Source organism: Ptychodera flava, chromosome 6, assembly GCF_041260155.1.
Source record: "Ptychodera flava strain L36383 chromosome 6, AS_Pfla_20210202, whole genome shotgun sequence".
Classification (NCBI taxonomy): domain Eukaryota; kingdom Metazoa; phylum Hemichordata; class Enteropneusta; family Ptychoderidae; genus Ptychodera; species Ptychodera flava.
Genome location: NC_091933.1, coordinates 11,722,627 through 11,736,471, shown reverse-complemented (window position 1 = coordinate 11,736,471; position 13,845 = coordinate 11,722,627). Strand labels below are relative to the sequence as shown.

The window sequence follows — 13,845 nt, the reverse complement described above, 5'->3', positions numbered from 1 at the left end:
AGTTATGAAACACTGTCTCAGATCTCCTTTCCTTTGAGTTTTTTATACGAAAAAAATCTGAAAAAAATACTCCCCAAGTGCCACCAAATAACACCATTTTAATCTCTGTTTTTCAAAAGCTCCAACGGCAGGAGGGGGGACACCCCCTCCTGACCTCCCCCGCGACCGCTAAAGCGGTCGCATGTGGTGCTTCGCACCACGTCTTCGCCCTCTTCTAAAAAATCCTGGGGAGAACACTGAATGCTGTCTATAATAAATGCTGCCAGAGCACGACTGATATATGCACAATAGGCAGATTAGCAGAATGTTCCTGACACATGCTTGTGCAGCAAGGAGCAGTGTGGAATGAACCGCTTAGCTTGGTGATGGAAAGCTGTACAGCACTGCAGGCAGTGAGGTGTTTGATGTGTGACAGTAAAGAGTGAGATGGACAGTGTGTGAAGTACTGGCGTTGTAACACTAGACTATGCAACACTAACGGCCGTCAATCTGTGCCAGTAAGTTATGCTACAATGGCAGGAAGTGAACCGTTTAATTTATATGACAGACTACAGCAAGATGCACTGCAGCTTTGCTTGACCAATGACAGCACTACTTGCCCCATTAGCAGGCAGTAATCTGCTTGATGGCGTTTGCTCTGAGTGAAAGGGTTTTTGCACTTGACACTGGGATGTACATTTGTCAAGTTCATCTGAAAGTCACATTTTTCTTGGGTACAGATGACCAACCAAATGTAGCTGGGATGGCCAAACCACAGAAGTTGTTCCTGTCCAATATTCTGAATGTTGAATCTCCTTTCAAATATTTTCATGGCTTTAGAAAGAACAGTTTCTTTCCGACGAAGCAAAGAAGACAGGAAAGAACGAGCCCTACCTCCCATACCTCTGTGTCTCGGTAGTGGTGGTACGGCACCTGCTGGTCTGAAATTAGGGTACATTGGTGGATAACCATACATACCACTGTTCATCATCTTGGGCAAGGTTGGCTTTGCAAATACTAAATTATCAGAAATTCCTTCCATGATCACTTGACGCATACGTTCCACTTTGCCGACTTGATCCATCTGAAATGACATACAATGGCATTATAGCAATACACACGTGTAACAGTAACAGTGATGATGGCTCTGGGCTTACAATTGATTCCCTAGATATACATATACAGATGTACATATTTTTATTTTATTCGGGGTACAGCCTATTTGGAATGTTCATATTTTAGACAATTTAAAGTACGACAAAGCACCAATAGTTGGATTATTTATTCAATAACATATATTAATGTAATGTCCTGTTCATGGCACAGGTATTTCATCAATGTACATTCAAGACCATACTGTATGCTTATCCTCTGATGACTTTTATTCACTTAAAATCAATATTACCTCAAATAAAATCAAGAAAAAATCATTCTATATCCGTTTTTATGACTATTTTCATTAAACACAAGCTGAAGTGCTGGGATTTTAATTCACCAGAACACATGGTCTCTCTACACTTGTGAGTAAAAGTGACAATCCCTGAAAACTACACCAAATTTACAATGCAACATCTTCAAGTCACAAGTTTCTTCAAAATGTCCAAAGTCTTTAGATAGCTTCATCAAACTACACATTCAATTTGAAATACTAAATACAAAGCTAATATATGCTGCTCTCGGCCAAGTACCAAAAAGGCAGGAATTAGAAAATGACTGCTCACAAGGTTGTAGAAATTGTGTCAAACCTCACAGGAGTTGCGAAAGCGGGAAACTATATAAAAACCAGCTGAGAATGCGATCCAGAAACGACTTACCTGTCCATCACAGACGTCCTTGAGGGACTTGCTCTGGCTACCTTTGTATAATTTATATTGGAATAATTTCCCATCAAAGAAAAGCCAGGGACAGCAATTAACCCAAGGTACAGGTGCGCCACAGGCATCGTTTGCCGTCAGTGCCGCTTCCACACCTCGCATAAACAGAGCTGCCAGTTGGATACCCCTCACAGATATGTGTGGAATCTAACAACGAAAAATAAACATGAATGTTATACGTCACCCTAGTGTGTTTATCAAAGCCTTTGTATTTAACAAAGAACATTTTTCACCACTAGAAAAAAATATGACCTTTGAGACCCATGAATTCAGCTTCTTTTGTTTCCCTACATAACTTTCAAGACATAATACCAAAATTTATGACCTGAATCTCTGTACAGAAAACACTGCAATTTTCCATCTTTAAGCATTATACATACCATCTTTGTAGTACTTTTTCAATGTTGAATTCTTTTGATGGTTCAATGACCAAGTCTGCATTGTTTGGAACAAACTATGCCCTGCATGATCAAACAAATAGCTGCACAGACTACAATTTGGTAAAATAGCATAAATACTACTCTAGATGGGAAGAAATTTGAAATTAACAGATATTTAAATAAAACAGATCTATTATTTTCATACATTTTCGTTTCAATTTTATTCATCTCATCTACCTTACATCAAAACTTAACAATCTCCTAAAATAACTTCTATCATGGATGCTCATCACCTTCCAGAACACTAAATTACTGTTGCAAAAATTTCCAAGGGTACAAGTCATCGCTGATGACACAGTCCCCGCTGGATTATGGTGTATGAATTACAGTGATTGAATTAAATCCTTGGTAGCTTCAGTACAGGAGAGAGGGGTGAATTTGTAAAATGTTGGGAAATCACATGATAGTGGTCTGTGGAGGTCATGTTTGTGTACTTAGGACAGTAAAGTTTAATGGCTGTTGGTGTTTTCCATGGCAAGATCAATAGTTACATTTATAAACTGCAACAGCCATAGTGGATCACATCGCACCATTAATTGAAATGCACATGCACACTTCAATACAATGACTGTGTGCCAAGTTTGAACAAAATTTGTCCAGGGATAGTCGAGTTATGGTTCAAAAGCATGAAAAAATCATAACAAAATGGCCGCCTGGCAGCCATATTGGATCATATTGCAAAATAAATTGACAAGCATATATATGCCATAGTACTTTATCTGTGTACCAACAATGAATGAAATCGGTTTAGGGATGATTGAATTATGGTTCAAAAACATGAAAAAATCGCAACAAAATGGCCGTCCGGAGGCCATATTGGATCGTATCAGAAAATAAATTGACATGCATACATATGCCATAGTACTTTATGTGTGTACCAACACTGAACAAAATCGGTTCGAAAATAGTTAAGGTTCAAAAGCATGAAATTTTTGCGACAAAATGGCCGCCTGGTGGCCATATTGGATTGTACCGCAAATAAATTAACGTGCATATGTATGCCACAGTACTTTATCCTTGCACACAGTTTGAAAAAATTCGGCTCAGGGGTGACAGAGAAACGGCTAGTGACGGATGGACGGACAGACGGGACCCAATCTATAAGTCCCCGCCAGACTGCGTCCAATGGGACTAAAAAGACTTATGAGGCAAATGGTAGCTCAGACACAGCACGTATAAGAGAGACAAGGAATGGCTGACCTGTAACTCTTGAAGAGCATTTGGGTCATGTAACATTGGCGACACACTCTGTGCAAGGAAGGCGTCTAACTCGTGGCGTCTCAACACCGGATATTTGGATTGCAACATGTATCTGTAATGTAACAAACACAAACTCACGTAACGCAATGTCAACTGTATCAGCAGTGAAAGTCTGAAGCACAATAAAAAGTGATTCATTTCTGCAAAGTGTATTAATATTAGCATTGTATACATCTGCAAAGCTGATCGTCATGCCTGCTAATTATATGCCTGCTTCTTTTACCTATTCATTTCCATTGTACTGTGAGTTTGGGTCAATCTGCAGCATCTCGGAAGCTGTTATCCAATTGGTTGGCTGAATCTGACCGTTATCATTAAATTATACACAATAAGTTTCTGAGAATGGTGACAAGCAACCAATCAGATATAACCCTCCGAGCCAGCTGCACATCAGAAGGTAAATTTCAGTGGCAGAAAGGATGAGGTGCCTAACAAAAACAGTATGGTCAAATAACCTTTGTGGGTTATCGGACCTAACAACTGCGTAATTTTAAACTGGGAGAATACCATACAATCAGATCAGTTTTTACAAAAAATTTATCTCAAAATTATTAAGTCAGGCCATGAACTAAGGTCAGTCAAAAATCTGTTGATTAACCCTTTGAGCGCTGTAATTTTCTACCGCCAAAATTTCAGTGCAAATTTTTACCAATTTTTATAAATTGTTCTGTAATTTTTTGATAATTCTGTACCAAATAGACATCACATTTCATTTGCTAGTTTTTTTCTCAAAATTTTGGCAAAAATCTGAGAAAAATTGACTGGGCTTTATTTATAAAGGGGACGAAAATAGACTTTGGTGCTCAAAGGGTTAAGTGCAATAATTCTGCATACCTCTGATTTCTTCATTGTGGAGGTTGAATTTTTGTTCCGTATGTAGCTGACATGCTGGACCCGTGCCCCAGCTGGCAGGATATCAAATGACTGAATGTATGGATGTATGTATGCAGGGCATTCCGGAAACACTTTATTTTTTACTTTGCTTGTAAAATTCAACATTAAAAGCTGTATGATAATGAGGTTATTCACATGATACTATGCCTTGTGTCCTCGCACATCGTATGTTCCAGTACTCTCCTTAATATAAATATACTGTACACGATACACCCAGACATAAATCCTGGTATCTCGTGAAGAACCTTATATTACTGATGCAATATAACTATTAGGACAAAGTACATATTTAAGTCGCTGCACATCCTAAAACTGATTGATCACCAATGTTTTTCTCATTTATCATATCAATGTAGAGACCTACATATCTGAAAGATATCCACACTTCCACTAACAGGTACTATGAGAGATCAAATTTTAGTATGCATTCATACACTAGCAATTACTTTTCCCCTGAATATGAAATTTATGTGTAAACTAAGGTGTGCTAAATTATGGTGTGGTATGTGACAAGACTTGATGGTTGTGCTCATGACGGTACATGTTATTTGATTGTACATCATCTGTAAACTTACCGTATGAGAATTCAACATTAACTAACCCTTATCCTGCACGCCAAGTTCATATGTCCATAGGCCAAGTTGGCTTAAGCCAGTCTGTAACATGTCCCATATGTTGCATTTTAACATAGACTTGATTTTTTGAAGGCCTCTAAAAAACGTAGATACTGTGAACTCGATTTTGACTGACTAAACCTGCTAAAACACACCAAGACAAGTGGGTGAAAATATCTATAGGTTTGGCTAAACACCACTTTTAACAGACTTGGCTGCAAGTGATACTGTCTGGCAATAAAGGGTTAAGATTTGTGCCTATGACTGCACCTTGGTTGAAAGAATTGCATATAATTTACTAAAATATACATGTGACATATGTATATCAGAAAATCTTATAACAATAATACAGATGCTACTGATAAATTGCAATAAAACTTTTAAAACTTACCCCAGTACAAAATAGAACCTTCTTACCTCACCACTTAACTTATCTCATCGTCTAACCAACCCTTCCAGTTTACCTACATGTAGGTACCCTGACATTTATCCGTATGTCTAATCAAACTTACAAACTTCTTCCATACGAAAGCCTGCAGACTAATCTCAAAACTGAACCAACATGAAAAACTTACCATAACTACTCAATGGAGCATGCAAATTATAAATACACAGTTAAGCCAACCACACTTGCACAGCAGCTGGAAATCATCCTTTACCTAACTACGGTGTGCTGTGTAGTGCAATAGACAACCAAGTCTACAAATGAAGTGTATAACTTGCCTTATACACAAGTCTATAATTTCACTTTACACGATATATAGCCAGTCGGCTTATGTGCCACAAAACTCACCTCAATACACAACACAGTATTATGGCATGTCTTGGCACGTAAGAATTTTTCATCATCCCGGGGGTGTCACTCAGCATACAGGAAAGGAAGGCACGTGTACGGATGTTCTTATCTTGCAGAGTTCGGCCACACCACAGCTGTCGACATGGTGGTATTGGCCATGGCAGTGCCACCGCTTCAACCAGATCTGGTTTCTGTACAGAGCTATCTTTGCGCACACACCATTCCTTGATTATTACGAGCCGCTTGTTCCTGGATGGGGCTGTGTGCAAATTAGAGAAATCTGTGTTATAGAAATATTTTTCTGACCTTGAAATTTCCCAAAACTAGCAACTTTGCCCAAACAGCACACACCAACTGGGCTCATTGATTGATTTCAACTTATCAAAGTGAACTTTACTTTTTCTACTTTTTTATTGGGTCAACATAAAGAGATGGCTTTTCAGAAAAGACAACTGTAAGCTATGTATCTATTGAACTCCCTGCTAAACACATTCTCAGTGTCATGTTCATTGCTATTGGTTTGGTTCCTTAGTAATGACCAATTGAAATTCAACAACAAGTGGTTAGAAACACTAAACCATGAATTTGTACATTTATGGAGAAGGTCGTCAGGCAAATCAAAGATTTGTGGCAATCAAAAGGCATCCTATGATAACATGTTCTTCCTCATATATCCTGTTTTACATAGATCTGCTTTTTCTACGATGTTCTCTCCTTAACCTGCAGTTCTGGAAGCTATCGTACAAGTTTTTTACTTTTTTCAATGATGTACACCATCTCTAGATTACAAATTTGTAAAATATGTGAATTCCACTACGGTCAGAGAGTATGAACTGCCTAGTACAGTTTCAAGACCAATAAGCTTGAAAATTGACTAACATTGTGAACTCTTCATCACAGTTCCCGATACTGTCTTTACCAAAACGCATCTATAACGATTACCTTTTTGTGCCGACAAGAACGCAAAGTCCCTAGGGCGACTGCTATTGATGGCTTTGAGTGCTTACGTTAGAAATCAGTAGCAGGTATCAGTGCAAAATCTCCACGGAGGCACAATAGAATTTTTACCTGCACTGCTTGCCTTGACTTCATGAATATAACTACAGAAAAGTGTGAATGGTATGAGAAACCACATTATCCGCTGGGAAGCAGCGATACTCACGTTTAGTGGGTTTCCTTCTCCTGGCATTGAGATGTTGTACACTGTACAGTATTCCATAGACATACTGTCTCACAAGCCGGAATAGTAAGGCTGATGATGGAAGCTCACGACTTGTCTCGTCCTCTATTGTACATGGAAGTTTAATCTCTCCCTGTGTAGTGCAAAAATCAAAATGAATTAGCTGATACCAAAGACAGCCATTTGAGACAATTAGGTTTTCTGGATCGATTGAGATTTATCAACTTGAATTCAGAGATGTTAAAGCAACTTTCCAATTTTGGGCTTATGGTTGAAATTTGATTAAGACAGATCATGTGAAACACTCCACTATCCCATTCTACCAAAATAGAGCTTAAGAGAAATATCAGTCAAAGACTGAACAATTATTTTGTATTGTATTCAAAAGACCAAAGAAACATAAAAGAATTACTGTGTTGATTCTGAAATCATATTCATGTGTTCACAATCATGATTCACCTGGGATAGGCACAGATACAGTTTAATTGAATCTATAACAAGAACAAGAACGTTTTCAAATGCAGTATGACCATTCCTACCAGCAAAATGAAAATGAAGAAACCATTTGTGAAAGGTCTGAGGATTTACTTGGCAACTAAATATACACACTTTTCTGAAGGTCATTTTGTACAGAAAAGTAAAGGTATTTCTTTTCATTTTGATGTTTCACATGTTCTCCTGTGTTAGGTGTGATGGGTGCAGATGTTGGAACAGTTTGAAACTTTCGAGTTAAAATTCGGATGATAATCATTTCACGGTCCAGGTAGGATATTTCAATATAACTGTTACCATCTACTGGACAATGGGTGGCAATTGACTTGGAAACGACCATTAAATGATAACAAACCAGCAGACATAATAATGATTTACAAATCTCATGGGAGGGGGATTCACTTTATGAGCTGTCTGGACACCAAAAGTAGTATGAAAACTGGCCATTGTTTCACACCTGAAATCGTAAACGTTCTATTCACCAATGCTGTCTGTTAAACCGTTGACACAACACTCAAAATCACTGTGCTTATGTCACCTGTCTGGGTGATTTCCCAAGAGGTAGGACTGGGAACGGTCTCACATTGTCACCATGGTAACAGCGCAGCTGGACAGCGAAAGCTGTGTAAAGTCATCTTTTGTTTCATGAACCCTCATCGCTTCATTGTCCATGGGTGACATGAACAAAATTTACATGTCAAAATCTGTAGCAGCATGATTTGAACTTGATCAAAAGTGTGAAATGTGGTACCTGCACAGAGTATTGGCCCTTATCATAAGCAAAAATACATGTCTGTACACATGTGCTGTGGCTATACATTGGTCAGATGAGTGCATGCTAAGCATGGTTGCTAGATTTACAGGTTATACACAATCTGTTCAGTGACAGGTATATCGCTATGTCATCATGCAAATATTTCACACCTATTCAGGTAGAATGTACCTCAAGGATAGATATTCTTGACTCCCAAACTTTTACAACACCTTTAAGTCTTCTTCTTCAAGAAGTAAATAAAGTTATCCCACGGCTTACTTTGCTGAAAATCTGACATTTCATTTTTTCCCACAGAATTAACACCATGCTGGCGGCCATTTTGAATTACAAGCATTGGCAAATATTGGGTAATTTGTTTCTCTAGTAGTAAACTTTGCATGGTGACCCCTGATTTCTATTTCCCATTTCGAGAGGGAAATGGTTTAACATTTTTTTACGAAAGATTTGAGCAAAAGTTCAATTTCGAGGTGCGTGCATCCGTAACACCTCGACTCCGGTCTTCTCCAACTGTCTTACTCCCTGCAATAACCCCTTACACTACAAGAAACACAGAATGGGCAAAGTCTACCAGCCATTTTTCTCATGCGATGGCAAGTGGCAATATGATAATGTAGGACTTAAGGCATTTGGGCATCATTTGAGACTTTTTCTTGTAGTGCCTCTCACAATAATCATATTGGAACAACAATCATTGATCTGTGCCACAAACACAAATTTCCAGATTGCGAATACTTTTCACCACCAAATTTTACTCAGAGAATTTCTTCTGTTAAGTGTACCCTTCCTCTCACATAAATATATTTGATGAAAACATGAGTTTCTTCTGTGCTGAAAGTATCCTTGCTCTCATATAAATTTAATTTGTACATGAACATGGCTTTTTAAATGGCTTTTCTGAAGCTTTTGACAGACATTCATCTGACTGCTGCTTTTTTCACGCAAATGGACATTACTTTCTGTTATCAAGAACTGACATGGCTAAGCTGTGAATGCAAGACTAGCTGGCCAAACATAAACCGATGTGTGTTGGGTGATGATCAATTGTTTAATAATAAGCAAACTATGTGGAGAAGGTATTGAATTCTCACCTACTTCTATAATTATAAAATGTCTTGATTATACCAAGTCTTTGGACTGCCCGAATACTAAAGTTCTATTCTAAAATAATAGATTTGGTCCCTGAACAATATGCAAATACCGAAAATCCAAGCATATGATCGGCAGTGACACCATGAACATTGTTGTCTCCACAGCATCTGCAAACTCTTGCAAATCTAGAATTTTCCAGAATTCAATACCTGCTGCCTCAGGTCAAGCTACATCTACTTCACTTGTCCAGTGGGATAAATGTAGCTAAGTAAAGTTCATTCTAAGCCATGATGTCAGAGATAAAACAATAGCTGTCACTGCCAGTCAATGCTGAAGTGTTTTTCACAAGTATGTGATTCCTACCAACACATTCTAAACCACAAGGCCTCTAATATTGCTTAAGTATCCATCTCCAAACACTGCCTTTGAAATAACACCTGTATCTGACCTTTATCGTATTTTGTCATATTTTAATGGGATTACAAACAGTATACTTGGGTTGTCTGTAGCGGCATAAGACCTCTTGAAGGAGAATTACATATTTCGCATAAATAATCACACTTCTTTGAATCAGTAATTATTTCACAATCAAATAGGTTATTTTCCCCCAAGAGGCCTTACATCCACAATACCCTCTCTGGCTGTTTACAGCCTCTAAACAAAACACTTGTGACACTTACGCCAGAGAGTACTTGGTAGATCAGTGGCATCATCAGGCCTTCCTGAAGTCTGTGATGAGCTATCCTTAACACCTCCGGAGGAACATGTGGCAGTTTGGGTACACTCACTATCATGCAGGGAGGAACAGGTTGAGACATGAGGGACGGAATATTGGCAGTAGAGGAGCTGGCAGAACTGGTGTTACTTGCTGGTGTGGAGGACGTTGAACTTGTCTGGGAGGCACTCTGAAAGAAAATTAAAAATAACATAGGCAGGACTATTTCAAGTGCGATCGGAACGCTAAAAACAGGTGGTATGCCAAAGAGATTCCAATCATACATGGATGGGTTGATGAATAGCAATCAGCAAATATTGAGTGATGATTCTGATGGGATTTGTATCTGATTAATTAAGTGCTGCATCTGTTGATAACAAATAAAACACCTTATCATCTTGAATGGAAGCTATGCAGACTTGATCAAACTTTTCAATGGTGTCAATGTATCCAGCACTACACCAAAGTAAATTTTTTAGCCGATCTGCTTAATTATGCCAGTCCATATATTTTTCACATATACAGCACTGTGAAGAACTGCCGCTCATTTTGTACGCAGCAATGTTTACTGAACTTACATGTCAGTTTAACATGGCAGATACTTGCAGCCGTTATTTCAACTAATTATTCCTGGCGCAAATAAACTTGGAACACCGAAGTCCCTATATACATAGGAAAACCGCTGGCGATATCCCTATATCACCAAGTGATTAGCCAAAGCGGTATCGCTAGTGAGCTAGATCATCTTACAGTTTGTTTATCGAAATCACTGCGGGGTGCCCATACTGTGTTTCATAGACAAAAAGCCATAGCAGAGGCCGTTCAATTTGCGTGAACGATGGTACAAGAAAGGATTGACGTTTTGAGTAAAGTTACTTGGGTAAATTTCGATGAGCAGGGAACCTGTTGAAGCAACCGTTTTGACAGACTTTCCCTCAAAATGAAGAAAGAGTGCAGGTGAGAAAACGGTAGGTGTTGTCATGGAGCTCGCTATCGTTTGGCTTCGTATCGTTGTGCAGGCGTGTCATCATAAATGCCGTCACTTCCACTATCTCACAAAAATTGTAAGTTACGCCCGGCATTGTGGTTAAATCTGTATTTTTAACTTTCATTTTTATAAAGTGATCAGCTTACGTTGAGGTTTAAAATGTGCGTCTCTTTCTTATATGTTGTACATGGACCTTTATTCACGTTTGTATACACCCATCGAGCGATGTATAATATCTCGAGCATATACTTCGACAATTTCCATTCAAAGCGACAGTGTTTCCTTGAGTGAAATTCAAAGTCGCTAAATTTCTAATTTTGTTTTGAAGAAACCGGTTTGTCCATAGACCCTCGTTTCTTGAGGATCTATGGTTTTTCGACGGTGTAAAGTAGATGATTATTCTAAGTGAGGAATAGACGGTTGTGAAAATAACCAATGGTACTGGCACGTTACCGGTACGTTATCGGCCGTGCACCGATGCGAGTTGCTAGGTAAAACTTCCTGGCTTTGACGTTTTTTTATCCGACATGTCGTAGCGAAATTCTGTGAGAACTAATACTGGCAAGGTTTCGGTTTTCGGAGAATTTCAGTGTATCAGCTGATTATCAAGTTGAAATAAAGCGCGAGCATGGATGGTCCGACTTGTTGCTGCTGGCGCACGGCGTGGCGTGGCGGGGAATCTATGTTACAAGCATCCAACTGTCGGCCATAACCTCTACGGTCGCCATCGACAGCTTTCGTGATTTTGAAGAATAAAGTAAACCGTAGATAAAGCGAGACCTTTTCTCACCTTTGTTTCTGTAAACCTCTCCTCAGAGGCAAAGGCGACGTAAACCGTGTCCGAGTCTCGGCCTTGACATGACACAAGAAAGTCATAGTTCAATCTCATTTATTTGCGTGCGTCATACAGATGATATCATTATTCATAGGGGTATCCGATTGAAATGGGTACATACTATTCTCAAGAAACGTATCATGAAAAAGGACAGGCTAAATAAAAATGTTTCAATCATATCATCAATTGCAAAGAACGCTGAAATGCTGCAGATTTTAATCGCTATGGCAAAGTTTGTTTTTTGACCTCAACGTTATCCGATCGAGAACGTAAACTTGGTTTGACCCAAAGTTTGAAAATGTGTTTTCTGATCTCCCGCGGCATGGCCCGCAGCCTAGCCAGTGACGTCGACGTTTCGTACTTCGAATTCTGAGAGCTACATCAAATCGCCACGATCAGCGGACAAGAAATTACTATTTTCAAATCGCCATCACCAAAAAATTACAGAGAAATGAGACAACACGGTGAGAAAAAAGGCATATCATCAATGATGTTGATAACCTACATTTTGCTTCAAAACGGGTACCTTTTCAAACCACCCAGATTCCCGATACCAACTCGCCCGAATTCAATTTGTTGGGCGAGCCAACGATATATTTTCCTGCAAACGTAAACAGACTTGCACTGGCACTGAAAGGAATAGTTGGCGATATCTTTACCGAAACTGAAAAAAATAGCTAAAGAAGTAGCCATCTCTCAGGCAGTACACGGCCAAGGTAAACCTGAGCGTTCATATTCGACTAATGCCAAATGGAGCATTTTCAACGAAAACGGCGATGTCCAGGCATTGACTTAATTTTAAAGTTGAAGAAAAATGCTTAAAATTTTGGTTGTGTTAGTCAATCTATCGAAATATTTTTGTTCCAACTGATAAAATCATAGACAGTCTCGATTATACCATCCATAATTAATATTTACAGACTAAATCGACAGGGGGGATGTGAATTTTAACACAAGGAACGCGGTACGAACGAACGTGTAATCTCAAACAACGGGCGAGTTGGTTTCGGGCCAATATGACTAAATCAGATGTAGGTTCCCTGGTCATTGAAATTTACCAATGTAAACGTCAATTCTTTATTGTACCATCGTTCACGCAAAATGAACGGCCTCTGCTAAGGCGTTTTGTCTATGAGACACAGCATGGGCACCCCGCAGTGTTTTCGATAAACAAAGTGTAAGATGATCCAATGCACTTGCGATACTGCTGTTGGCTGATTACTTGGCGATATAGGGATGTTCCCAGCGGTTTCCCTATGTATATAGGGACTTCGGTGTTCCAAGTTTATTTGCGCCAATTAAAGGAACACAGTTCTCATGTTGTGGTAATAATAATTGGGATTGTAATATCACTGATTGATAAATATTCAGATCTGTCAAAATTTTCATACCTGGAAGTGGATTCATTGAAAGATGCGAAATTGAACAGAGTGATCAGAGTTTTATTTGCATTTTGATTCAGAGAGTGAACTGAGAATTAGTCTTATCTGACAGTGACTGATTTATCCGGATAAAATGTCAATAAACCATTCATAATGTGTGCTTTTAATGAGAATGGTAGAAACCATACCATTAGTGCTAACTCAAGGAGAGAAAATATTGTCTATACCAAAGAAAGCAAATATTTCATGTGACAAAAAACATGATAAATGGAGAAAAGTAAAAAGACGGTGAAGTTTGTTGTATGTATGTGAGATATTTTTCATCCTACAAGTGATGGCTTTCCTTTTGAATAACTCATCAATTGATAGGTCAAAGTCAGTGAAAGGAGAAAATAATTGAAAAAGGATAAAACATCACCACTGTGCATGACACACTCTGCTCTGACAGCAAAAGGTTCATAGCAAGAGGTCAAGGGTCATACTTTGAGCATCCTTTTGGTCTGTAGATGTACAAAGCAAAATATAAGACCAA

The 13,845-nt window shown here is 38.8% G+C and overlaps 1 protein-coding gene across 1 annotated transcript in view; it reads right to left on the bottom strand.

Moving 5' to 3' along the window:
* Window positions 1–13,845, bottom strand: part of LOC139134836 (constitutive coactivator of PPAR-gamma-like protein 1 homolog) — a 44,595-nt gene that overhangs the window by 3,466 nt on the left and 27,284 nt on the right. Inside the window, 7 exon segments of the mRNA XM_070701895.1 lie at window positions 874–1,063; window positions 1,794–2,000; window positions 3,494–3,605; window positions 5,855–6,116; window positions 7,020–7,170; window positions 10,074–10,292; window positions 10,294–10,298. Of these exon segments, the coding sequence (XP_070557996.1) occupies window positions 874–1,063; window positions 1,794–2,000; window positions 3,494–3,605; window positions 5,855–6,116; window positions 7,020–7,170; window positions 10,074–10,292; window positions 10,294–10,298 (1,146 nt within the window).